Below are 26,566 nucleotides of genomic sequence, written 5' to 3'. Positions count from 1 at the left end.
GGCCCTTATTTTATTGACCTCAGAAGGATGGAAGGCTGAGTCAACCTTGAGCCAGTCAGGATCAAACTGCTGGCAGTCCGAAGACAGCCTGCACTACTGTATTCTAACCACTTCACACCACCACGGTTCTTCAGTGAGGGTGGGAATATTGAGGTAGTCCAGACAAGAAGCACACACAGAAGTACAAGCTCTTACTTTATTGTAAGGATACCTTAACAGAATCTTACAAATCTGAAAATAGGTCTCTCCCCCTTGCCTTTACAGTCCCAAGAAACTAGGGAGGGTGCCTTATGAGACATTTGCTATGTCCATTCCATTCCTTCTGTGGCCCCAACTGCTATTTGTCCCATTGAGTAGTTTGTGAATCCTGTCTCCCAAGGCCACATACCCACATACCATTAAAAAAGTATCTTTCTACAGGACGCCTTAGGTTCATAGGTGAAGCAGCTTATACTCAGAATCAAGCCTTGTGTATAAACCTTAAATGTACGATCTCTATCCCTCAGCTGCCACTATGTAATTATGAATGAGTTGCTGCAAGGCCATTATGCATCTAATTCAGGATTACAACATTGTTCCCAGATAGTACAGACAGGAGCACATACTAATATTTCTGTTTCAGATACCCAAGGTGAAGTGGCCCTGAAAGCCGGATCCTTTCATCCCTTGATCTGGGTTATTCCAGGAATCTGATTGGAATGCACCCACAAATATCAACTTAAAAGTATTGGAGTAACAGACCAATACCTTTAATGCACAATAAATTAGTGAGTTAGCATGTAATAATGATTAATCAAATGAAACAATTGCACTGTAGTTGACTAAAATGATTAAATTGTAATAAACTACTTAGAAGCAAATAAAGGAATCTTCAATGGCAAATGCAATAGTACTTCAAATTAAGGGAAAGGCATGTTCAGTTCCATCCCTTGGAATTTTTAGTATAAGCATTTTTAAGCACAAAGAAAACTTCCTGCTAAAACAGCAGCAGATCAGCAGTAGCCCCAATGACACCTTTTTTTCTGCTGTCCACAAAGGAGCATCCAAAACAATAGTGATTGCTAAAATACACCAATTGGTTTTGCTTACCCAGAATTTTTGTCAACTGAGATGCTTACTGTAGGTGCTTCTCACAATTTCTTATGAATGCACTGTGTTCTGAGGAAACATCTGGCAGATGTTTCCTATCTTCCCTGGTAACAACTGCATTTGCTTTAAATTCGCACTAAAACCATGAAGCTAGTTCTACTGGCAATTAAGTTATTCCAGACTTCATTTTTCATTATCTCTAAAAAGAATAGAAACGGAAGAGTTATTCTAAGGTTTCAGAACGGTCTGTAGACATGTGAACTATTCATACTTTTCCTTGGGTTTCTCTGGCCTTAGGAAAATCCATATCAAACTAGAGTTTAAGATTATTGCAGATGTTTCATCTTGCATTCCAACGATTATATTCTGTGTAGAATTTGAATTCTTTGGTGGTGATGGGAGGTTTCTTGGGAAGTATCAGTTGGGAATGGTATTAGTTGTATTATGATTAGCTGATTTTATCAGTCCATTGTGTACAATTTGCATGATGCATGATGTCTGTTTCTTGATGGGACATATAATTTTAGACAGGATTCTTTTTAGAGTTTTAGTATGTTTATGGGAAGGAAAGGTGCAGTATTGCAAACTATCTTATAGAGACCCCAAACTTTAGTCCATATTGTCTCCAATGTAGACGCTTCCTTGACTTCCAGTAAATGTACTTGTACATGCCATTCACCTATTTTATACTAAAAGGTTGTGGTATTTGAATACTTCAGCCACAATTTTAGATATATCACTTTCCTTCCCATTCTGTTTGGGTGAGTATTGCTAGAGGCCCACTTCTCTAGCAACTCGGCCATCTTAACTTTTTTTGTCACTGATGCTCCATAATTCCTACTGGTTAGGAGACTGGTGCATATGTCTTCATCCCAGTCACTGTGTGAAAGAAAACAATAAATAAACAGAAAACTGAACATATAAACTTCATTTTTCTGTGATAGATATTAGCGTGTAGTGTCCAAAAATCAGGAATCTAATAGGGCCTTTTCTGGCTAACAAATTTTATTAAACGTTTTTGGGACTGCAGCTCACTTGGCCAGATATAGATTGGCTAGACCACAGGTGTCAAACTTGCTGCGTCATGTGACATATTGCGACATATCGAGTGTTTTTTGTTTTGTTTTTTGCATTGCCAGAGCTGGGCTGGGTGTGGCCTTCGTATGATGCAACTGGCCCGTGAGCTGGTAGTTTGATACCCCTGGACTAGACTGATATAGGATTTAAATTAAGGGGAAAGGAGGGGAAGACAAGTTGGTTATGCAGATGCAAGTTACATGTGAGACAAATTGTAAGCATTTTGTCAGTTACTGTCAGCTATATGGAAAGTTTCTCTTTACTGCCACCAAGAGACTATATTCAAGAACAGCTTCCATGAGCATTCTCCATCCATGCTAGAAAAAAACTTCTAAGTTAAATTGAATGTTTCATTCCAAATGCTACCTAAACCAATTAAAGTGAAAATAGTCTTAGGTACCAAAGCAGAGGTACATCAAATTTTGAAGTTCACTTACTTGTTGCATAAAGAAACAACTGATTTGTAAAAATCTTGTGTTTTAGGAGCAACAAAAGAAAGAAAAACTTGAAAGGAAAGGAACATTGAATACTGCAAAGGTAAAATCAACATTAAATGTTAGATAACTATGAATAAATATTCAAATTGTTCTTTGTTCAGACTACTTATCCTTTGAGGGGTAATTGAAAGGCGTGCATTGTGCTGTATAGAGATACTTGATATCTTGTGATATCAAGATGTTTGTAATGTGAATATTTGTCCTCAGTGGCAGTTCCTTCTAACAGGTTGCTGCCCCAGGGAGATTTCTGAAATGCATGGATTGTACTCTTAGAAAGAGGAACTGTACTCTTAGAAAGGGTCCAAGGAAGTATCTTGTGGAGAAGACTTTTGAAAACTGATTTATATTTATGTACAAAAATTATAAATATTCAACTTTGTTGCAAGTAGATATATAATACATTATCTTGTTTCTATTTTGCAGCAACCTAGCTTAGAGAAATTTTGGCCAGGAGTCTTAAAATAAATTTTGCAAGGTGAATTAAATTACAACTGTGAATTATTATGTAAACAAATATTAACATTAAAATTATTTTGTTCTGGTTTATAGAATGAAAAATTAAGTGGTCAGAAAGATCAGAAAATCGGTAAGTTTGATTAAAGACCGAAACTATTTTGTTACATACTGGAAATGTTGGGTACTGAAATCAATACTTTTTTCTTATAGTTAAAAAGAAGAGAGTTCAAGAAGAAATATACAATATTTCTGATGTAATTTCAAAAGAGGTAAATTGCTTAAATACAAATCCACAAAATATTACTTTTGAGCAATTCAAAGAGAAATTTTATTTATTTATTAAATTTATATAGTTGCCCATCTCACAGTTGTGAGTTGTTCGATCATTCTATTTTTTTTTCATTTCTCCACAGGAAATTTTGTTAGCAGCCAAAAAAAGCAGAGTTGAAAATAATCAGGTATATTTAAAGTTTTGAATACTGCTATTATTATATGTTATCCTCTGATATTTATTTCTAAAACTTTCCTTTAAGAATTTTAAATATTGACTTTAGAAGCACTATGAATTTAAAATAATTTCAAGAGAGTATTTGGAATTAAAGTACCAACTAAGCATGTTTCTTTTTCTCTGCTAATCATCTAAAAACAAGTGGAAAACAATGGTAAAACACTCACCATATAGCTGCAAAGAAAACGACATGTACCGTGTGTGTGTGTGTGTGTGTGTGTGTGTGTGTGTGTGTTTTAGAGCAGACTGGACATCCCCATTTAGTTACCAACAGTCAAGCTTGATTCAATTAGTATTTATTTATTTATTTTAATTCCATTTATATCCCGCCCTTCTCCGAAGACTCAGGGCGGCTTACAAGCTTAGCAGTAGCCTTCATTCTATGTATATGCCTGCTTATTAGGGCTTTCACACACACCCCAAGCGGCATTATTACAAAGTCAGCTTAATTGCCCCCAACAATCTGGGTCCTCATTTTACCTACCTCGGAAGGATGGAAGGCTGAGTCAACCTTGAGCCTGGTGGGATGCGAACCTGCACTAATTGCAGGCAGCTGGTGTTACTTAAGGAGGCATTAGCCCACTGCTCCACCAAGGCTGATTACTTGTTTGTAATCATAAAACTTTAGTATTTGAAGGGAATGGCAGCAGCATGTATTAAACTGATTGTAATCCTGAAAATAATTAAATATATTTTCTTATATGCATAGATGCAAATGCCATCTTTAAAGAAGGGGTGGGGAGTGTCATTCTGTAATATAACAAAACATGACTTCATTGTGATGTTGGCTTGTTTAAGGGGCAGAGTACCTAAAGCCTCTGCATTTTCTATCATGTAAGAAAATGAGAATTTGTCTATTCTGAAGAAGCTTCTAGAAGCAGGATAGGAATGCTGATGTCCAAAGGTGCCTTTTGTTAATTCTGAGAGCTGTGAATATCGATGGAAAACTGTGTTTTAGTTTGGTCATTGTACTGTATTTTGTAGGGAAGAGAAGAAAATTTGCTTCAAAAAAATACCTTTCATTTGCTGCATTTCCTCATAACAATAATCACATAACAATGAAATGCAGTGTCTGCAACATCTTTCCAATTGTGCCAAGCTACATGAATACTGATATAAATGATTCTTATAATCATTGGAAATTCATGTTATAATTTACAACACAACTTAGACCAGTTTTTATTAATAGTTGAGTTTCTCTTACAAGTATAGTAATATTGAGTTTGCCTGGCTTAACTATCAGCCCTGAAATAACTTACATAACTGATTGCATAAACACTTGGCAAAAATAAAAAATAATATTGCCTATGTCTTTTCTTCTGTAGATTGAAAGCAGTCCACCCAAACTGTGTGCAGAAGAAATCCAAACTAATGGAGATTCAAACAGCATCATTAAGGATAGATTGGCACAAGTGATGCGACATAGTGCCAAACATTTTGTTGACCCAAAACGAAAGTTTAAAGGACAGCCAGTACCTTTTCAGCAACCAAAACTTTTCACTGGAGGAGTGATGAGGTGGTATCAAGTTGAAGGCATGGAATGGCTTAGGGTATGAGTTTATTCTTTCTTATATAATCATATTTGGCTAGGTCCCTAGCAGTTAATCATGATAATGATTTCAAATAGAGGTATTTCACTCTCCAAAAAGATTCAACATTCTTGGATTAACAAAGACAATTAATGCATTGTTAATCCTCCTCCTGTGTTTACTTGCCAGATTTTCATCTGAAGTTCAATGACTTCAAGTGGGTGGCTACTAGAGAAACGGGCTTTTGTGTGATCAAGATTGAAAAAGACTTGCTTGGCTCCATGTTGTGTTTTTTTTTCAGTGTGAAGTTCTTTTATTTTGTTGGGGGCATTTGAAGAATTATTTTGGTTGGTTTTGAATGTTAGCAACTTTATTAATTAAATGAGAGCCATATAATGGTTAAGGCACCAGACTAGAAATCAGGAGACTGATTTCTACTCCTACCTTAGGTGGAACCTCTTTGGGGTGACCTTGAACCATTCATTCTCCTTCTCTCAGCCTTAGGAAAAAGATAATGGCAAACCACTTTTGAAATCTTGCCACATAAACTGTAGGGAATGTCCAGGCAGTCATTAAGAGTCAACACTGATTCAAAGGCATGTGCATACACACCCACCCACTATCCACTTTATTAGCTTTTATGTTGTTGCCAGAATTATTGCTGTTCTTGATTTTATCTTTCTGGTACAAATAAATGGTTGACAAAGCTTAACTGTGGCTTAATGTAGTTGTAAAGAACATTAACATTCCAGGTTTATTGCTTAAAAATAAATCACAGCAGAATAACAGAGTTGGAAGGACTTTAGAGATCTTCTAGTCTAACCCCCTGCTCAACCAAGAGACTATACCAGGCATGTCAAACTTGTGACATCATGTGACTTTTCCCCATTGCCAGCAATGGGGTGGATGCAGTTTTGGTGTGACGCATTCGGCCCACAGGCTGGCAGTTTGACATGCCTGCCCTATACCATCCCCAAACAAATGTTTGTCCAGTCTCTTAAATGGTGGCCTTAAGGATCCCTTCTGGAAAATGGGAAAGTTTTTTCTAGACATTCGTTTGTGTCTTAGTAGTGCAAGGAAAGAATATTTTCTTGAACTATCCTCAAATTGCCAGAATTGTACCAAATTGTAGCCATTCTTTTCAAGCTGTTTGGAGCACAGACATCCTTCTGTGCCTTGGATAATTCAAGTTAGAATTTCAATTTCTGGTCTATTATCTAGTCTTAGTTAAAATCAACTCAACTAATGGTTGGATTCTTTAGGGGTGGTAGGGACATGCAGCTGGTAGCTAATGAAACAAAGATGATTAGGAGGCTGGAGGCTAAAACATGGATGAAAGTTTGCAGGAATCTGTATGTCTAATCTAGTGAAAAGAAGGACTAAGGGTGACATCATAGCAGTGTTTCAATTTTTGAAAGGCAGCTGAAAGAAGAGAGGGTCAACCTATTTTCCAAAGCACCAGAAGGCAAGACAAGAAATAATGGATGGAAACCAATCAAGGAGAGAAGCAACCTAGAACTAAAGAGAAATTTCCTAAAAGTGAGAACAATTAACTAGGGGAACAACTTGCCTTCAGAAGTTGTGGGTGCTTCATCACTCCATCATCTGAAATGGTATAGGTTCTCCCACTTGAGTAGGGAGTTGGACTAGAAGACCTTGAAGGTCCCTTCCAACTCTGTTATTCTGATGCCAGAGCTGATTCTTAATAAAGTGATACTGTTACCCCCACCCTTGCTATAGAGAATAATGCACAACTGCCATTGGTCTCCACATCTTTGGTCATGGAAGAAAAGTGATATTACTATTGGGGAAAGGCTGTCATTGTACAAGTCTGCAAAGGTTATCTTACTACTTTTCCAAGTTGAGAAGTGTGATCAGGTCAAGAAAACTGATATTAAGGCCTGCAACCATTCTCTATGACAGGTCCCAGTTGCTGGCATGCCACAGACGGAGGGTTGGGGACCCCTGCTCTGATATAATAGGTTAATTTTACTTTGCTTCTCTTGGAGCCCATTGTATATTTATGAATAATAAAAGCATTCACCATTAACCTTAAATAGAGGAAGAAAATAGTAATGTTTAACACAAAGTTATTTTTTACAAACAAGCAGCTCCAAAGTGCCAGTTGGAAGTATCTAGGTATGTTTTGGTTGAAGACCAAGTATTGAAAATAAAATGCATGGAGGGCAAAAATATTTCCCTTAGGAGAGAATTCTACAGTTGAGCTACTACAACCCAAATGGCTGTCTTCCGGTCATTGCATTGAGATTACTCACCAGATTTAATGTATGGGTTGGAGGATAGTAGTCCTAAACGAGAATATCTTTGGACTATTTTTAAAACACTAGAACTTCACAAATAATGTTTTGTGAAGGTAAATGGAAACACATAGAAAACATGGAAATCCATAGATAACAAGTAAAATAATTCTAAGTCAACATCCAGAGATTCTTTAGTAATAGAGAGTGAAATTAATTAGAATTTGTTGCTTGATTAAAATGTTTTCCTATAGCTTTCCATTTTTAAAAAAATCTGTTATTTATAATAAAATACAGATACCGGTATTTAAATATTAAAATAATAAAAACTTTCATTAAAAGATAGTAAAATATACCATAGATCAGGCATGTCAAACTCATGACGTCATATGACGTTGCGCGACGTATCGCAACTTTTTCCGGCAATGGGATGGGCACAATTTCAGTATGATGCATCCGGCCCACGGGCCGGGCAGTTATCCAATAGTGTAATTGAAGTATACGTCATCCCAACATTATCCTGAAGCAAGGGATTACAGGGTCATAAAAAGAAAAAATAAGTGTAATTGCTGTGTGTGTGTGTGTGTGTGTGTATTTCTATGCAGATGCTCTGGGAAAATGGCATCAATGGTATTTTGGCTGATGAAATGGGATTAGGGAAGACTATCCAGTGTATTGCAACAATTGCCTTGATGGTGGAGAGAGGAGTTGCTGGACCATTTCTGATATGTGCGCCCCTATCCACACTTCCTAACTGGATTGCTGAATTCAAAAGGTTTACACCAGAGGTGAGAAATGTTTTTTTTAACGGTAAACTTGTTTTAGAAGTTATTATGGTTGGTTACACAGTCAGTCTTTTTTCTGTTCTTTGCTTGGTCTTTCATGTAGCCCAATTTGGTTTCTTCAGAACTCAGTAAGCCTTCATGATATACTAGCTTCAGTGCTTTTTTTTCCCTATCCTTGCACCATTCCACAGCCAGGCATTTTCCTTGTCTGTTGATGTTGCTGCATGGATGAAGGGCATGATTGAGTCATTATTTTTTTGGTATTCCTATCCAGGGCTTTTAGTTCTGCTTGAATCCAGGCCATTATTCCATCTGTGTATCCAATGACTGAAATTGCCCAAATATTAATTGCCTTAATATTTCCTTCACTGAATTTGCACTTTTAACTTCACTTTCATGATGTATTCACTTCTAACCTTCTTGCCCCAGTGTGCTTGATGTTATCAGCTTGGATGCCTAAGCATTTGCAGTGATTGTTTGTTTAGCAGCCAATATCTGGCTGCCTGAGTGAAGGGCCAAGGGATCTATGGCAGTTCCATGTTCCCCCAAGATCCCTTTTCCAGCTACAGTCACATAGGAGTCCCTGGAAAAAAATGTTCTGCTGTATACTTTCCAGTTACATTTAGCTATTTTTAAAAAATAAAAAGGTAGTTTTCACTGCTTGTAAAACCACCCTGCTTGATAAAAACAAGACTTAGTGTAATTATAATAAATTTTTATTACACCTTTGTATGTCACCTATATTGATTTAGTCACTTTATCTACCTTATTTAGGTAGATAAATAAGACAAAAATCCATGGATTAGGAGTTCGTTAATCCTTCCAAGACCTCTAAGGATGAAAAAACTGCAGACTAAGCAGTAGCCTCCCAAATAGAGGTTTTAATAAAAATACTGTGAAGTAAATCAAAACAAACATGTTTTATAAATATTTTTATAAACTTAGATTCCTATAATGCTGTACCATGGAACCCAGCAAGAACGACGTGGACTCATTCATAAAATACGAAGGAAAGAAGGTTCAATGAATATCCATCCCATTGTTGTTACGTCTTTTGAAATTGCAATGAGAGATAGACATTCTCTTCAGGTAATGTAAGAAAATGCTGTTCAATTAGCATTCATTTATAGAATTGTAGTTGGTATTTTATGCAAAATTACTGTTAATTAATCTATTTTAAATACTAATAGTGAATCATAACTGTCTTAAGTCAACACTCCAAAACTGGAAATATAGCTGTCCTGCTTATTTAACCCAAACTTTAACCCAACCTGGTCCAAGATTCACCAGGATGTGGGCCTAGTATTAGCTTCCCATTTCATTTATATACCACCCCATTCTCATTCTTTTTCACCACTCATATTTGTGAGCTATTAATTTTCGTGACTTTTCAGATTAGGAGTTTGACATTTACAGGACACATTGGGACCTTCCTGGAACATTGTTTCTTTGAGTAGTCATTTATTTTTAGATAATTGTCTCTTTCTTTTAGAAAATCAAGTTAATACAGAATCAAATGCATCTGACGGGGGGGAGACGAGCGGTCTTGGGAATGTTATCTGGGAAGAATTTGACCCTGTGACTCCAGAAGAGGTGGACAGGATCATGGCGAGGCTGAGTTCCACCATGTGTTTATTTGACCCGTGCCCCTTCTGGCTGGTGTATGTAGCTTGGGAGGGGACACGAGGCTGGCTCCAGGCAGTAATAACTGCTTCGCTGAGAGAGGGTAGCTTCCCTGCCGCCTTGAAGGAGGCGGTGGTGAGGCCCCTCCTCAAGAAGCCTGCCCTGGACCCGGCTATTTTGAACAACTATCGTCCGGTCTCCAACCTTCGCGTCCTTGCGAAGGTTGTTGAGAGCGTGGTGGCGCATCAGCTCCCTTTGTTCCTGGAGGAAGCTGATTATCTGGACCCATACCTATCAGGTTTTAGACCCAGGTACAGCACGGAGACGGCATTGGTCGCAATGGTGAATGATCTCTGGTGGGCTCGGGACAGGGGTTTTTCCTCTGTCCTAGTCCTATTAGACCTCTCAGCGGCTTTTGATACCATCGACCATGGTATCTTACTGCGGCGCCTCAGGGGGTTGGGAGTGGCTGGTACTGTTTTACAGTGGTTCTCCTCCTACCTCCTGGGTCGTTCACAGTCGGTATTGGCAGGGGGGCAGAGGTCAACCTCAAGGTCTCTCGTTTGTGGAGTTCCTCAGGGGTCGGTCCTCTCGCCCCTCCTGTTCAATATCTATATGAAGCCGCTGGGTGAGATCATCCGTGGTTTTTCATCTCCACCCCAAATCAACCCAGTGATGCCCTCGACGTGATGTCCCGCTGCCCGGAGGCAGTTCAGGTCTGGATGGGGAGGAACAGGCTTTGACTTAATCCTGACAAGACTGAGTGGTTGTACGTACTGGCATCTTGGGCAATCCAGCCTATTCCATCTTTAACTGGGGGGGTGAGGTGTTACCCCCCCGTAGATAGGGCTCGTAACTTGGGCGTCCTCCTTGACTCACAGCTAAGTTTGGAAGATCATATAGGAGCTGTGGCCAGGGGGGGCTTTTGCCCAGGTTCACCTGGTGCGCCAGTTGCGGCCCTATCTGGACTGAGATGCCCTACGTACAGTCACTCATGCGCTTGTGACCTCTCGAATAGACTACTGCAATGCTCTCTACATGGGGCTGCCCTTGAGGACCACTCGGAGGCTTCAGCTGGTGCAGAATGCGGCTGCGCGAGTTGTGATGGGGGTCTCCCGATACTCCCATGTAACGCCTCTTCTCCGCAAGCTGCATTGGCTTCCAGTTGTCTTCCGGGTGAGATTCAAGGTGCTGGTGATGACCTATAAAGCCCTAAATGGCATGGGTCCGGATTATTTACGGGAGCACCTGCTATTTCCCATTGCCCCGTGCGCTCCCACAGAGAGGGTCTCCTCAGGGTGCCGTCAGTCAGGGAGTGCCCAGGGGGAGAGCATTCTCTGCCCTCTGGAATCAGCTGCCTGTGGAGCTCCGGATGGCTCCTGACCTTCGCTCTTTTCGCCGTGAGCTGAAAACCTGGTTATTTGAGCTTGCCGGCCTGGACTGAGGGATTGGGGTCTAAAATTTTAACTTAATTTATTTGTTTGGGGCTAATTTATTTAATCTATTTTAACTTTTGTATGCTGTATTTTAATTGCCCTGTACACCACCCTGAGTCCTTCAGGAGAAGGGCGGTATATAAATGTAATAAATAAATAAATAAATAAATAAATAAATAAATAAATAAATAAATAAATAAATAAATAAATAAAATTGCTGTCAGAACCAGTATAATAATGAAAGTTCTTTGGTGCTCTCTGAGCTTGATTGTTTTCTTGCAGATGTTTCATTACCCACAATGGTAACATCATCAGTGCTAGTAAGGAGTGGGGTTTGTTCTCAGTTTATATTCTGGTGGCTTGCCCTAGCGTGGTCTTATAGCTTGACTAGGCTGTTTACTTTCGGCTGTTTGTCAGTTTCTTGACTGGAGTATTAACAGAATGACAAAGTTGGAAGGGACTTTGGAGCTCTTCTAGCCCAACCCCTGCTCAGGCAGGAAGCCCTATTCCATTCAGACAAATGGTTGTCCAATATCTTCTTTAAAACGTCCAGTGTTGGAGCACCCACAATTTCTGGAGGAAGTATTCCACTGGTTAATTGTTCTGTCAGGAAATTTCTCCTTAGTTTTAGATTGCTTTCTCTCCTTGATTAGTTTTCCTCCATTGCTTCTTCTCCTGCCTTCAGGCACTTTGGAGAATAGGTTGACTCTCTTCTTTGTGGCAGAGATATTGGAACACTGCTATCATGTCACCCACTAGTCCTTCTTTTCATTAAACTAGATATGCCCAATTCCAGCAACTATTCTTTATATTTTTTAGCCTCCAATCCCTAATCATCTTTGTTGCTCCTCTCTGCACTCTTTTTAGAGTCTCAACTTTTTTACATTGTGGTGGCCAAAACTGGTTGCAGTATTCCAAGTATGGTCTTACCTAGGCATTATAAAGTAATATTAACCCTTCATGTGATCTAAATTCTATCCCTCTGTTGATGCAACCTAGGACTGCGTTGGCTGTTTTGGCTGCTGCTGCACACTGTTGGCTCATATTTAAGTCCACTAGGACTACAAGATCCCTCTCACAGTTACTACTGTTGAGCCAGCTACCACCTATACTATAAAAAAGGTAAAGGTTCCCCCGCAAATGAGTGCTAGTCGTTTCCAACTCTAAGGGTCGTTGCTCATCTCCGTTTCAAAGCCAAAGAGCCAGCGCTTGTCCGAGGACGTCTCCATGGTCATGAGGCTGGCATGACTAGACGCCAGAGGCGCATGGAACACTGTTACCTTCCCACCGTAGTGGCCCCTATTTTTCTACTTGCATTTTTACGTGCTTTCGAACTGGTAGGTTGGCAGAAGCTGGGACGAGTAACAGGCGCTCACTCTGTTACGCGGCACTCAGGATTCGACCCGCCAAACTGCCGACCTTCTGATTGACAAGCTCAGCATCCTAACCCACTGAGCCACCGTGTCCCTTTCCTATACTATAAAAGGTAAAGGTAAAGGTTCCCCCGCACATGCGTGCTAGTCGTTTCCGACTCTAGGGGCCGGTGCTCATCTCCGTTTCAAAGCCGAAGAGCCAGCGCTTGTCCGAGGACGTCTCCGTGGTCATGTGGCCAGCATGACTAGACGCCAAAGGCGCACGGAACGCTGTTACCTTCCCACCGTAGTGGTCCCTGTTTTTCTACTTGCATTTTTACGTGCTTTCAAACTGCTAGGTTGGCAGAAGCTGGGACGAGTAACAGGCGCTCACTCTGTTACGCAGCACTCGGGATTCGACCCGCCAAACTGCCGACCTTCTGATTGACAAGCTCAGCGTCCTAACCCACTGAGCCACTGCGTCCCTTTCCTATACTATACCTGTGCCTAAATGTAGAATCTTACTTTTTTCACCATTGAACTTCATTTTGTTAGATAGGGCCCAGTGTTCAAGGCTGTCTAGATCCTTCTGTATCATAAGCCTATCTTCTGGAGTGTTAGCTATTCTTGGTGTCATCTGTAAATTTGATGAGTTCCCCATCTATCCCCTCATTTAAATCATCAATGAAGATGTTGAAGATACAGAGCCTTGGGGTACCCTACTGCATACTTCCCTCCATGTAAATACAGTTCCATTGAGAACTACAGGTTTAGTGTGGTTGGTCAGCCAGTTAAGAATCCATCTGGTGGTGATGCTATCTAACCCACATTTTTCTACCTTATCAAGTAGTAGGTTATGGTCTACTTGATTTTTGTTTCTATTGTTTACTTGATTGTTGGTCTGGTGTTAGTCTTAATCTGTGCTCATTTGGGTGCTTTGATTAGATTAGAACCAATCAACACCCAGATGAGCATAGATTAACTCCAAGATTAACGTTAGACCAACAATCAATCAAACAATACCCCAATCAAGGAACTGCCAAACAAGCCAACAATAAACAACCCAACCAAAGAACTTCTAAGACCACCCAGGGGTAAGCACTAGAATATAAACCGAGAGCAAACCCCACTCCTTACTCTAGTGCTGATGATGTTGCCTATTTGGGATGATGTTCATTATTTGGGTAATGAAATGTCTGCAAGAAAATCAAGCTCAGAGAGAACCAAAGCTATAAATATTATCCTTTATCAGTATACAAATATGTGAGCCATAAAGCAATGTAGCCTTTAAGCACTAATATATTTACCATGATTGATACAGCCAGTCTCATTATGAATATAATATGTAAAGCCATTATTTTGCATAGGGAAAAATTAGATTCAATAATATAATAGGAAAAATCATATATTCTAATATAATATATTTAATTTTTCTTTAAACTGAACATACATTTGAAAGAAGTGGAAATTTTATTGATGAATTTTGCCTTTTGGAATAACTGAAGCCTTTTTTCCCCTCTAGAATTTCTACTGGAAATATTTGATTGTGGATGAAGGACATAGGATTAAGAATATGAACTGTCGTCTTATTCAGGAATTAAAACGGTTTAGCACTGATAATAAACTACTGCTAACTGGAACTCCACTACAAAACAATTTATCTGAGCTTTGGTCCCTCCTTAATTTCCTGCTTCCAGATGTGTTTGATGACTTGAAAAGGTCAGAATTGATTTATAAATATTAACTGAACATCTGAAAATAAATGTATAACCATCTTCAGGAGAGCTGTAACCTTTCGTAGTTTCTCCAAAGGGTTTTGCTCTGACATTTCTCCCTTTCAATAGACAAGAAATGGGTCAAGAATGTTCCAGCCATCACTTGTGGCAAATCATCACAAACAATAATCCAAATGCTTGCTTCTTGAGCATGAGAGATGGTCTATGAGAACAGAAAAGTGAGGTTATGGCTAGGCTCTTTCTAACGATGGCAAGCATTCCTTGAGCACTCCAAGGCCCAGAATATTCATGATGAGCAATAAAACTAGTGTTCAGAAGTTCTCCCAGATATGACAGTGAGCAAATCCATGTCTGGGAACAGTCTTTGGAATATTATATTTCTGATGTGGAGAGAGACTTGTCTTGGGTAGTTACATTATTTGGTGGTTTGTGCTGAAAATGTAATGTTTGTTTACATGAACTACCAGGTAAGAATAACTGCAAAACAAGCAAAAAAAATCCAATCTATTCTGTTTGTTTTTAGTGATGATTTTTAGAATGGTAGCACAGGAAGTCTTCATTTCTACAGGAACAGAAGACTAGGTGACCCACTGGGGGATGAAACAAAGCAACAGAGATCCAAAACAAAGTTTCTTTAGTAAAATACCCTAAAACAGTGATCCTTGGACCAGGAGTCCCAAATACAGATTTTCAAAGGATTATATACAAAAGGGCAGATTGTCTGTCATGAATGATATTTGTATCAATAGGAAAAAGTCCTAACTTTCTATCAACAATTAAGTAATTGCCCAAATCCATGCGGTTAGTGTTATTGTCACCTTTTATCATATATTACAATGCCAGAGTTTCTGGAGTCACAATAGCTTCTTTGATTTACACATAGTTACATATGACTAATGTTGTTGTTAGCTGAAAAGTCGTGTCCGACCCATCGCGACCCTATGGACAACGTTCCTCCAGGCCTTCCTGACCTCTGCCATCTTCTGGAGTCCATTTAAACTCACGCCTACTGCTTCAGTGACTCCATCCAGCCACCTCATTCTCTGTTGTCCCCTTCTTCTCTTGCCCTCAATCTTTCCCAGCATTAGGCTCTTCTCCAGTGAGTCCTTCCTTCTCATTAGGTGGCCAAAGTATTTGAGTTTTAGCTTCAGGATCTGCCCTTCTAAAGAGCAGTCAGGGTTGATCTCTAGGTCTGACCGGTTTGATCGCCTTGCAGTCCAAGGGACTCGCAGGAGTCTTCTCCAGCACCAGAGTTCAAAGGCCTCAATTCTTTGGTGCTCAGCCTTTTTTATGGTCCAACTTTCACTGCCATACATTGCAACTGGGAAGACTTGACTATACGCACTTTTGTTGACAGGGTGATATCTCTGCTTTTTAGTGTGCTGTCTAGATTTGCCATGGCTTTCCTCCCAAGGAGCAAATGTCTTTTAATTTCTTGGCTACAGTCCCCATCTGCAGTGATCCTGGAGCCCAGGAAAATAAAATCTGTCACTACCTCCATTTCTTCCCCATCTATTTGCCAGGAATTGAGAGGGCCAGATGCCATGATCTTGGTTTTCTTAATGTTAAGTTTCAACCCAACCTTTGCACTCTCCTTCATCTACAACAAGAGGCTCTTTAGTTCTTCTTCACTTTCTGCCATTAGAGTGGTATCATCTACATATCTTAGGTTGTTGATATTTCTTCCGGCAATCTTAATTCCAACTTTTGATTCATCAAGCCCTGCCTTTCTCATGATGTGCTCTGCATATAAGTTAAATAGGCAGGGCGACAGTATACAGCCTTGCTGGACTCCTTTCCCAATTTTGAACCAATCAGTGGTTCCGTGTCCAGTTCTCACTGTTGCTTCTTGGCCCACGTATAGGTTTCTCAAGAGAAAAATAAGATTTATTTATTTATTTATTTATTTATTTGTTTTTATAAACCGCCCTTCTCCCGAGGGACTCGGGGCGGTGTACAGAGTAAGGTAGGTATACAGATTGAACAATAGTGAAGATGGTCTGGTACGCCCATCTGTTTAAGAATTTGCCACAGTTTGTTATGATCCACACAATCAAAGGCTTTAGCATAGTCAATGAAGCAGAAGTAGATGTTTTTCTGGAACTCTAGCTTTCTCCATGATCCAGCGTATGTTGGCAATTTGATCTTTAGTTCCTCTGCCTCTTTGAAATCCTGCCTGTACTTCTGGTAGTTCTCGATCCACATACTGCTGGAGTCTAGCTTGTAGGATTTTAAACATAACTTTACAAGAATGAGAAATGAGTGCAATGGTGCGATAGTTTGAACATTCTTTGGCACTGCCTTTCTTTGGAATTGGAATGTAAACTGATCTTTTCCAATCCTGTGGCCACTGTTGAGTTTTCCAAATTTGCTGGCAAATTTTGTGTAGCACTTTTACTGCATCGTCTTTTAAGATTTTGAATAGCTCAGCTGGAATACTGTCACCTCCACTAGCTTTGTTGTTGCTCAGCTTTTCTAAGGCCCACTTCACTTCAAGTTCTAGGATGTCTGGCTCTAGGTCAGTGACCACCTCATTGTGATTATCAGGGACGTTAAGCTCATTCTTGTATAGTTCTTCTGTGTAATTTTGCCACCTCTTCTTAATCTCTTCTGCCTCTGTTAGGTCCCTGCCATTTTGGTCCTTTATCATGCCCATTTTTGCATTAAACGTTCCCTTCATCTCTCCAATTTTCTTGAAAAGATCTCTGGTCCTCCCTATTCTATTGTTTTCTTCTATTTCTTTGCACTGTTCATTTAAGAAGGCATTCTTATCTCTTCTAGCTATTCTCTGGAATTCTGCATTCAATTGGGCGTATCTTTCTTTTTCTTCCTTGCCTTTTGCTTCCCTTCTTTCCTCAGCTATATGCAAAGCTTTGTCAGACAGCCATTTTGCTTTCTTGCATTTCCTTTTTTTGGGGGGATGGTTTTGGTTGCTACCTGTTGTACAATGTTGCGAACCTCTGTCCATAGTTCTTCAGGCACTCTGTCTATCAGGTCTAATTCCTTAAATCTATTTGTCACCTCTACTGTATATTCAACCGGGATATGATTTAATTCATGCCTGAGTGGCCTAGTGCTTTTCCGTACTTTCTTCAGTTTAAGTGTAAACTTTGCAATGAGAAGCTCATGGTCTGAGCCACAGTCAGCTCCTGGTCTTGTTTTTACTGACTGTATAGAGCTTCTCCATCTTTGGCTGCAGAGCATATAGTCAATCTGATTTCTGTGTTGACCGTCTGGTGATGTCCATGTGTAGAGCCGTCTCTTGGGTTGTTGGAAAAGAGTATTTGCTATGACCATCGTATTCTCTTGACAAAATTGTATCAGCCTGTGCCCTGCTTCATTTTGTACTCCAAGGCCAAACTTGCCTGTTATTCCGGTTATCTTTTGGCTTCCTACTTTAGCATTCCAATCCCCCATGATGATAACGACATCATTGTTTGGTGTTAATCCTATAAGGTGCTGTAGGGCTTCATACAACCGGTCAATTTCATCCTGTTCAGCACTGGTGGTTGGGGCATAGACTTGGACTACTGTGATATTGAATGGTTTGCCTTGGATTCGAACTGAGATCATTCTGTCATTTTGAGGATTGTATCCCAGTATTGGTTTTCCTACTCTTTTATTGACTATGAAGGCTACTCCATTTCTTCTGAGGGATTCTTGCCCGCAGTAGTATACCTGATGGTCATCTGAATTAAATTCACCCATTCCTGTCCATTTTAGTTCGCTGATACCTAAGATGTCGATGTTCAGTCTTGTCATCTCTTGTTTGACCATGTCCAGCTTTCCTTGATTCATGGATCTTACATTCCAGGTTCCTATGGAGAATAAATCTTTACAGCATCGGACTTTCCTTTCACCACCAGACACATCCACAGCTGAGCGTCCTTTCGGCTTTGGCCCAGTCGCTTCATTCTTTCTGGCGCTACTAGTACTAGCCTTCTGCTCTTCCCCAGTAGCATATTGGATGTCTTCCGACCTGAGGGGCTCATCTTCCAGCGTCATATCGTTTTGCCTTTTGGTACTGTCCATAGGGTTTTCATGGCAAATATACTGGAGTGGGTTGTCATTTCCTTCTCCAGTGGATCACATTTTGTCAGAATTCTCTGCTATGACCTTTCCATCTTGGGTGGCCCTGCACGGCATAGCTCATAGCTTCATTGAATTACGCAAGCCCCTTTGCCACGACAAGGCAGTAATCCATGAAGGGGACATATGACTAATACAGGATTTTAAATAGAAAAATCAGTTCTTAAGGAAGAAAAAAAATCTAAAGTGATATCATTCAACTTTCAAACACAATAGTAACTAGAATTGATTGCCAGATTGAGGTATACTTACATTCAGGTTGTTTTTTTTACTTGTACATGCTTCCAAGGCATAAAAGTCCTCTAACAGTTCCAATAATGAATTGCCAGACATTTCCCAGTTGAAGTCTGGAAGTTATTCAACACTCTTCCACACCTTATCTCTATTACATCTGTTGAATGGAGCTGAGGGAGGCAGCATGGAACAATACCTGAGAAGCCAGAGGTTTAGTCTCTGATAGAACAGTGGCTTAGCCCAGGCTGGGTGAGCGATGGGCAAGCACACATACACAAAGCTGCACTCGCATACAAAGCTCCATTTGCACAAATGGAGGTTCGCATGTGAGCACAAGCACCCTCCACTCATGCGAGTGGAGGGTGCATGTGCCGACTCACACCAATGGAGCTGTGCCCGTGCGCCTGCCACTCACACACACCCAGGCCGCCAAGGATGGGGACCACTGATTAAGCCTATTTTCACAGGCATTTTCTTCCAGGCCAATAAGCTGCTAAACAGAAGTACATTCCTGGTTATGGACTTCCATGCACAAAAGGCATAGATACAAAGAGGAAAGAAGGCATAAAGGTTTTTTGTTTAGGAATTGTTTGTGACATTGGAGGATACTATATAGGAAAATAGAGTACCCTTTTTCTTAGCTTCTTTCATGGGGTAGAGGAAGAAAAACCCATCTCTGATATAAATACAGGTAGTCCTCACTTAACTCTTGGGTCCTTAAATTACATTGTGCTTTAGATTGTAAGCCGCCCTGAGTCTTCGGAGAAGGGCGGGATATAAATGGGATTAAAAAATTTTTTTCCATCATTAAGTGATGCAGTCATAAAGCATAATATCAAATGACTGCCTTGCTTAGTGATGGCAGTTCAGCAGTCCATTTTGCCATCGTAAATTGAGGATTGAGGGTCATTAAGTGAGAACCTCCTTGTAGTGTCCTACCAGTTTCCATCAAGCAAAATCATTGGGGAAGCTAACAGGAAGTTGTGAGTCCTGGGCAGTTCTCAAACAGGCCAATAGGTAGTTAAGTGGCTGCCGTAGTCCAAGTGGAGCCAGGCCAGGGATACCTGGTGCTGTAGGCAGGAGGGCGCACACGGCCAGCAGCTGCCTCACAAAGGGCCAGCCTGGCACACCTCATTAATAGCAGGAGGAAAATGACAGTGAAGATCGGATAGGGTAGCATTGTGCAGGGCAGCCAAAAGGCAGAGTTTGTGGGAGAGAGAGGTCTTTGGGAACAGTTGAACCACCCCTGCAATTGTAAATAATGGGCTGGCTGCCAGGAGCTCACATGTTCATCACATGACAACGGGTACTGCAACAGCTGTAACTTCAAGAACCTGTAAATCTGTAACTTCAAGAACCTGTAAATCGCATGAAAGTTCCGTTCATTCAGCGACATAGTAACTTTGAATTGTCGCTGAATAAATTGTTAAGCAAGGACTATTTGTAGGTCTGGATGATTGGTGGTTTAAGAAACATTACCATATAGTTTTAACAAATATTTAATAAGGTCTGCATCTATTTTAGATTTCTTAAAAGAGATTAAATTTGTATGCATAATTAATGTCATTTTATGGGGGGGGGGTTGCCAATAATTTCCTTCAAGTAGATTTTAACATATATTCTAGTGCACGCTTTTCCTTGCATTTTTAATTGAAGAACAAACAACACATTTTGAGAAGATGAACTTTTTAGTGAATCATGTTAGTTCAATATTAGTTTAAAAATATTGAAAATATCAAAATCAATATTAGTTCAAAAATGTAAAATTGGATCAATTCATATAGAAATCCAAACTTCCATTAACAACTCTACTGTAAAAAAAATGATCATTCAATATGTTATCCTTTTATCTTAGTGAAGGAGCTTATGTTGGTAAAAACCACTTGCCTTTTGCAAGTGAGTCAATCCTGATGTTATGCAATTCTTGGCTTGTTTGAGGTTCTAATATAGGTCATAAGGAGTACTTGACTCAAGAACTGCAACCTAGTTATTAAGACTAACTTAGCCTCTATTCCTGTGCTTTTAGGAGGCACCTAATAATGAACAGTTAATATATTAAATATAAAAAGGCAGTATTTTCAGTGGCAAAGCAGAACATTGGTATCAGTTCTAAGAACTGATTCTCCTTGAAGTTGCATTGTTTTCACTATTACAGAATACAAGTGTGACACTTATAGCCCCATATATAGTAGGACAACTACCGTAATCAATGATATGTCTCCCAGAATTTTCTTGGCATCATTTCAGGCACAATGGCAATAATAACACAAGAAAAGTTTTTTGCCTCTATGTAATGTTTTTCTGGAGCCTTTTCTTCTTGTTAGTCTTTTCAGCCCAGGCCAACCCTTCTTTCTTTTTATATTAGTTTTCTATGGAATTACATGGCTTTTTTTCTGTAACACCTTAGGATGTTAGTTTCTTTTCTTTTCTTTTTTTAGTGGCTTATAAGAGCAAAGTTTTTCAAGGTCCTTTTGATTTCAAATATGTCTTTGTGATCAAGCATTCTTGCTGACAAATTCATTAATAATACATCAATTTGGACTTTCAGAAATTGGCCCCAGATTTGTGTGCTATTCCCATCTACCAACTAAATCCTGCAGTGGTTGGAATTTTGTTGCACTCTAAGATTGTACTTCTTCTAGATTTTATAACTTAAAGATGGGTGTGAAAATAAATATAAAATTCAAATGCATCAGGAATGGGGGGAGACATGATAAGTGGAGTTTCATTGCAATCATTGGACAAAGTTTCATGCTCTGAATCTCTTGTGCCCTTTTTAAAAGGCAAAATAATATGAACAAGAAAAAATACATTTTGTATAATCAGTGTACATTGCAGACCTTGATTTTTTTTTTCATTACAGAACTAAATTGTAGCTTCTCGCTTCTTAATTCATTTTTTTGTCAAGTTCTCAATTCATTTTTCTTGATATTTTTTTTCTAGTTTTGAATCCTGGTTTGATATTACCAGTATTTCTGAAATTGCTGAAGATATTGTTGCTAAGGAAAGAGAACAGAATATCTTGCACATGTTGCACCAGGTCTGTTTTCATTGCTTAAAATATGTTATTTTCTTCAGGTTGCCACTTTTCCTTTAAATATTATATTGTGACATATTATTGATAACTATATATGACCACAAATGAATATATTTACAAATACCACTGTTAACATATATCTGTGGGCATCCTTATTTTCCAAGTGTGAATTCCTCACCGTGAAGATATATTTGCTGAGTAATTAAGGAGTTTTTTTCTCATGACACTCTTCTTATACTCAATACTTGAATATTCAGGATTTAGTCTTTGCCAAGGGCAATGGTTGTTGGTTGGTGAGTATAGATTGGGGGGGGGTCATTTCTTTCACCAGTCACAAAGATTGTGGTTGCTTCTGTTTTGTGTTAGCTGTAGTAGAGAGTGGTTATATGTGGAAATATTTTGCCTTGATGACAGTGAGACTGTTTATCTTTTCTTCTGTTTTTTTTAAAAAAAAGATTTAGAACTCTTAATTCTTTGCCTTAGAAGGAAAATTTTAAGCACTTAGTAGTTTACAGAAGAGGTTTGCCAAGGCCAAATTTTCTGTCAAAATGCAGTTGAAAGCAATTACATACAAAACATCACATCATGCAGTCTTGGAATGACAATGTTTTCTTTTGAAATAAGCAAGGTTTTAATCATAAATGGATAGAAATGTATTTTGATTTTTTGACTCTAGATTTTGACTCCTTTCCTATTGAGAAGACTGAAATCAGATGTAGCTGTAGAAGTCCCTCCCAAGCGTGAAGTTGTGGTCTATGCACCTCTTGTTAAGAAACAAGAAATTTTCTACAGTGCCATTATAAACAAGACAATTCAGAAGCTTTTGGGAAACAACCAGGTATTTGTTTCAGTATTTTGGCTTAGGGATGTTTTGGCCATTGTCTTCTGTTTGGGTAAAGATAGAGTATAGATAGAAGGAAACTGGAAAAGCTGAAACATCTCATTTCCATTTTGTGTCACATCTCCTCCACTAACGTTAGGAAGGAAGAAGCTGGAATACTGAATTGTGGAAAATAAAGTCACTTGGACCCATTTTAACTTAGACTCTAGCATTGGGACAAGTCATAGGAAAGTAACTAAAGCAATCACGTCTCTTGTTATCTTGAATTCTTTGCCTCTTGTAGATTTTGAAGTTGTTAAGATACGAGGGCAAATACCTGCTTACTCGACTCTACTAGTCTGGAATTGAGAGGTGGTCAGTGCCCTTTTATAACAGTTGGAAGGGATCTTGGAGGTCTTCTAATCCAATGCTCTGATCAAACAGGAGACCCTATACCATTTCAGACAAATGGTTGTCCAATCTCTTAAAAATCTCCAGTGTTGGAGCACCCACAATTTCTGGAGAAAGTCATTCCATTGGTTACTTGTTCTGTCAGGAAATTTCTCCTTAGTTCTAGATTGCTTTCTCTCCTTGATTAGATTCAATCATTGCTTCTTGTCCTGCCTTCAAGTGCTTTGGAAAATAGACTGGCCCACCTCTTGTTGTGGCAGCCTCTTAGATATTGCAACACTAGAGATACCCAATTCCTGCAACCATTGTTGGTATGTTTTAGCCTTCAGCCCTCTAATTATCTTTGTGCTCTTCTCTGCACTCTTTCCAGAGTCTCAGCATCTTTTTTATGGAAGGGATATGACACCTCCCCCATTTCAGGAAGACACTAATAAGATCATTAATGAAGAACCAAGGAGGTTATAACCCGGTTTCAAATATAATACTTGGCTCTGTTGCTTTTTTTCATCCTATACCATGGAAACAATCAGTGTCCTGGAACATTGCTTAATTTTAATAATTAAAGTAATACAAGCTGAAATTACATCTCAGTATAATTTCACAAGGCAGCTGATACATAGAAAGCTGAATTCATGAATTGTGGTTTTAGAATAGAATAGAGCTAGAAGGGACCTTGGAGGTCTTCTAGTCCAGGGCTTTTCAACTTTTTCACCCATTGTACCACTTTTAGGATATGGCAATTTCTGAGTATCACCAGTCGCCTAACAAGGTGTCAAAAACTTGATGACCAAAAAAAAAAAAAAGGAAAAAAGTGATGAAGTATGAAGTCATCAGGTTTTTGACACCTTGCTAGGCGATTGGTGGTACTCGGATATTTTAGGATATTGCTATATCCTAAAAGTGATAGAACTTACAACAATTCATTTAGTGACTGTTGTAAGTGCCAGGATCAGCGCCAGGCTCCAGCTGACTGGCGATTCTGCGGGGCTCAGCAGAAGTGCCAAGAACAGCACCGGGCTCCAGATGATTGGTGCTTCTGTGGGGCTCAGCAGAAGCGCAAGGATCAGTGCCGGGCACCAGCTGATCAGAAGCGCCAGGAGCTTCTGCTGAGCCCTGACAGCCCTGCAGCTCCAGCTGTCTCTTACTCAGGGTTGTGCGGTGCTGCCACCACTTCAGCTCATTCCCCTCCCCCCCCCACTACTTCTCTAGGACGATGACGTACCACCTGCCAGGTGCCAATGTACCACTGATTCAAAAGCCCTGTTCTAGTCCAGCCCCCCTCTCCCCCCCCCCCCCGCTCAAGCAGGAGAACCTATACTATCTCAGACAAGTGACTGTCCAGTTTCTTCTTAAAAATCTCCAGTGATGGAGCACCCACGATTTCTGGAGGCAAGCTGTTCTACTGGTTAATACTCCTCATTGTCAGGAAGTTTCTCCTTAATTCCAGGTTGCTTCTCTCTTTAATCAGTTTCCAATCGTTGTTTCTTGTCCTGTTCTTGTTTTGGCAAGGAGTATCTTTACACAACACCTAAAATTCTTCTCTAGCCTGTCAGATTTGGCAGGAATTATCCCTATTTTAGTTGCATCTTGTTTTTCCTTTGCATTGGCTATCCTTGAAAAGTGTCATAAAATTGCAGTTTGCTCAAAAGTAAGCTTGTAATAGTGCAAACTACAGAGAGTATCTGATTCCATTAGTGAAAGATCTAGTTGTCAATATTGCACTATTGTTGACTTTTAAAGCTGTAAATGGCTTAGATGACGTTATTTAAGAACTGGTTCTCCTGTTATGAACCTATCTAGCTTTTAAGTTTTGCAGGAGAAGCTCTTTTTGGCTCTGCCACCTTCTGACGTTCAAGAGGGGGCCTCCTCCTGCATTGCACCAGGCTTCGAAACAAATTCTCCTGAGACTTGCATTTAACTTAGCTTCTAGTCCTTCCCATATTGCCAGAGCTCACCAAACAGACTTGCAGATCCCACAAATCTAGAAGTGCTTAGCACTTTAGAAAAGAAATAAAAGATTCAAAGGCTTAGACAGGCTTAAACAGTGAGCAAAACAGGTTGAAATTTAACAGAGAGTGATGTAAAGTCTGCATCCGGGGATCAAGATATGAAAAGCATAGGCAGAAAGTGGAGGAAAACTGGTTTCTCAATATAATACATGTGAAAAAGAGTAGCTTCTCTCCTCAAATTTCTCTGGAATTATTCTTGGTTTTCTGACCATTTTTCCTCATAAGGGATTACAAGTAATAAGAGAAGGGGTTGATGCATCCTGCCAACATATGACCTGAAGAAACTGCAGTCTTAGTTGAGGGAAAAATATTTTGTCAGCCTGAAAAAGACTCTTCAGAGCCTCTTTGGTCCCTGGCATTCTTTTGTTATCAGTGGGATAGATTTTTTTTGTTCTACTTTTTGCAAATTCATATTCCCCCGTGAGAACATATACATCTTAGTATTTATCTTTAGTTTTAGTTTCAGTCTTAATGCCCAGGTCTTGCCTCTTGTACTGCTGATATGGCCATTGTATTTATTGCTTTTTTAAAAAAAAGTTTTTATTGATTTTTAATATAATTCAACAGTGCTTATTCAACGTGTTGTCTGAGTTTATCATTCACTAATACAAATTAAATTCCAAATCCCTAGTTCATTTTTCCAGCCATTTCCAGTATTTATAGAAGCATCAATCTCCTTAGGATAGGTGTTCTTCCCCCCAACAAGTCCCCCTGCCTCTTAAGAAACTCTCTCTGCTTCAAAGATATAGGCAAACTGGCAGTCTGTTTGCAAAAATCAGTCATCTTTGGGGCAGATAAATATTTATTTGCATGTTGTTGGAAAACCATGATTTGGGTTGCCTCCTATAATGCAAAGTCATCCTTTCCCATGTGTGTTTCTGTTCCAGAGTCTTACAGGGCAACAATCTGTAGTATGCAATATTTTCAATGATGAGCACTGGGCATTCCAGGGCGTGGATTATTCTGTGATAAACCATGTCTTTGGTGATTTTTAACTCTTCCCCTTGCCCAGTTTTTAGCTTTTCTCTTTTCCATAAATGTGAATCCCAGAAACACATTAAACAAGAACTAGGTATTTGAGTGGTTACTTATTATTCAGACCCTAATTTTCACTGCTCTGTCACTTAGTTGAATTGTGAGGAATTAGCTGGAGCAGGGATGGCATCCAGCAAGGAGTGCAAAGGAAAATATACCAGGCAGATGCAGGACCCATCAATATAAGTGTACTGATCATTGCTCAAGGAACACATTTCTATAAATCAGAGGTCCCCAACCTTGGCCACTTTATGACTTGTGGCTGAGGAATTCTGGGAGTTGAAGTCCACAAGTCATAAAGTGGCCAAGGTTGGGGACCCCTGCTATAAATAACGAGGTCTTGCATTTTATAGGAAGAAGTTATGGAGCTGAGTTCTACAGGCCGACCAAAGCGACGCAGTCGGAAACTAGTTAATTATCGTGAGCTCAGAGAAAATGAATTTCCTGACGCACTGGAAGAACTAATCAGTAAAACACAAGAAGAGGCTGAAAAAGAGAGGTAGTTAATCCAAATTTTCTTTGGATTATTTGCAAAATACCTTCACAGCCAGGTAACATTGAGAAATAAACTCATAATAAACCTAA

The 26,566-nt window shown here is 39.6% G+C and overlaps 1 protein-coding gene across 8 annotated transcripts in view; it reads left to right on the top strand.

Moving 5' to 3' along the window:
* The window catches only part of HELLS (helicase, lymphoid specific), a 46,276-nt gene that overhangs the window by 4,512 nt on the left and 15,198 nt on the right, over positions 1–26,566 (top strand). For all 8 annotated transcript variants that reach the window (XR_014026699.1, XR_014026700.1, XR_014026701.1 and 5 more), the window contains exons 4-14: positions 2,650–2,703; positions 3,213–3,249; positions 3,330–3,388; positions 3,533–3,577; positions 4,953–5,177; positions 8,020–8,202; positions 9,145–9,288; positions 14,133–14,329; positions 21,613–21,709; positions 22,383–22,544; positions 26,335–26,480. Coding sequence is in view for 4 of the 8 variants with exons in the window: in XM_081329687.1 (XP_081185813.1) it covers positions 2,650–2,703; positions 3,213–3,249; positions 3,330–3,388; positions 3,533–3,577; positions 4,953–5,177; positions 8,020–8,202; positions 9,145–9,288; positions 14,133–14,329; positions 21,613–21,709; positions 22,383–22,544; positions 26,335–26,480 (1,349 nt within the window). In the remaining 4 variants the exon portion in view is untranslated. The remainder of the gene's footprint in view (positions 1–2,649; positions 2,704–3,212; positions 3,250–3,329; positions 3,389–3,532; positions 3,578–4,952; positions 5,178–8,019; positions 8,203–9,144; positions 9,289–14,132; positions 14,330–21,612; positions 21,710–22,382; positions 22,545–26,334; positions 26,481–26,566) is intronic.

Source organism: Vipera berus (assembly GCF_964194415.1).
Source record: "Vipera berus genome assembly, chromosome: 5".
In the NCBI taxonomy this organism is placed as follows: domain Eukaryota; kingdom Metazoa; phylum Chordata; class Lepidosauria; order Squamata; family Viperidae; genus Vipera; species Vipera berus.
Note: the sequence above shows the minus strand (reverse complement) of the source record. Positions and strands in the feature narration are given on the sequence as shown.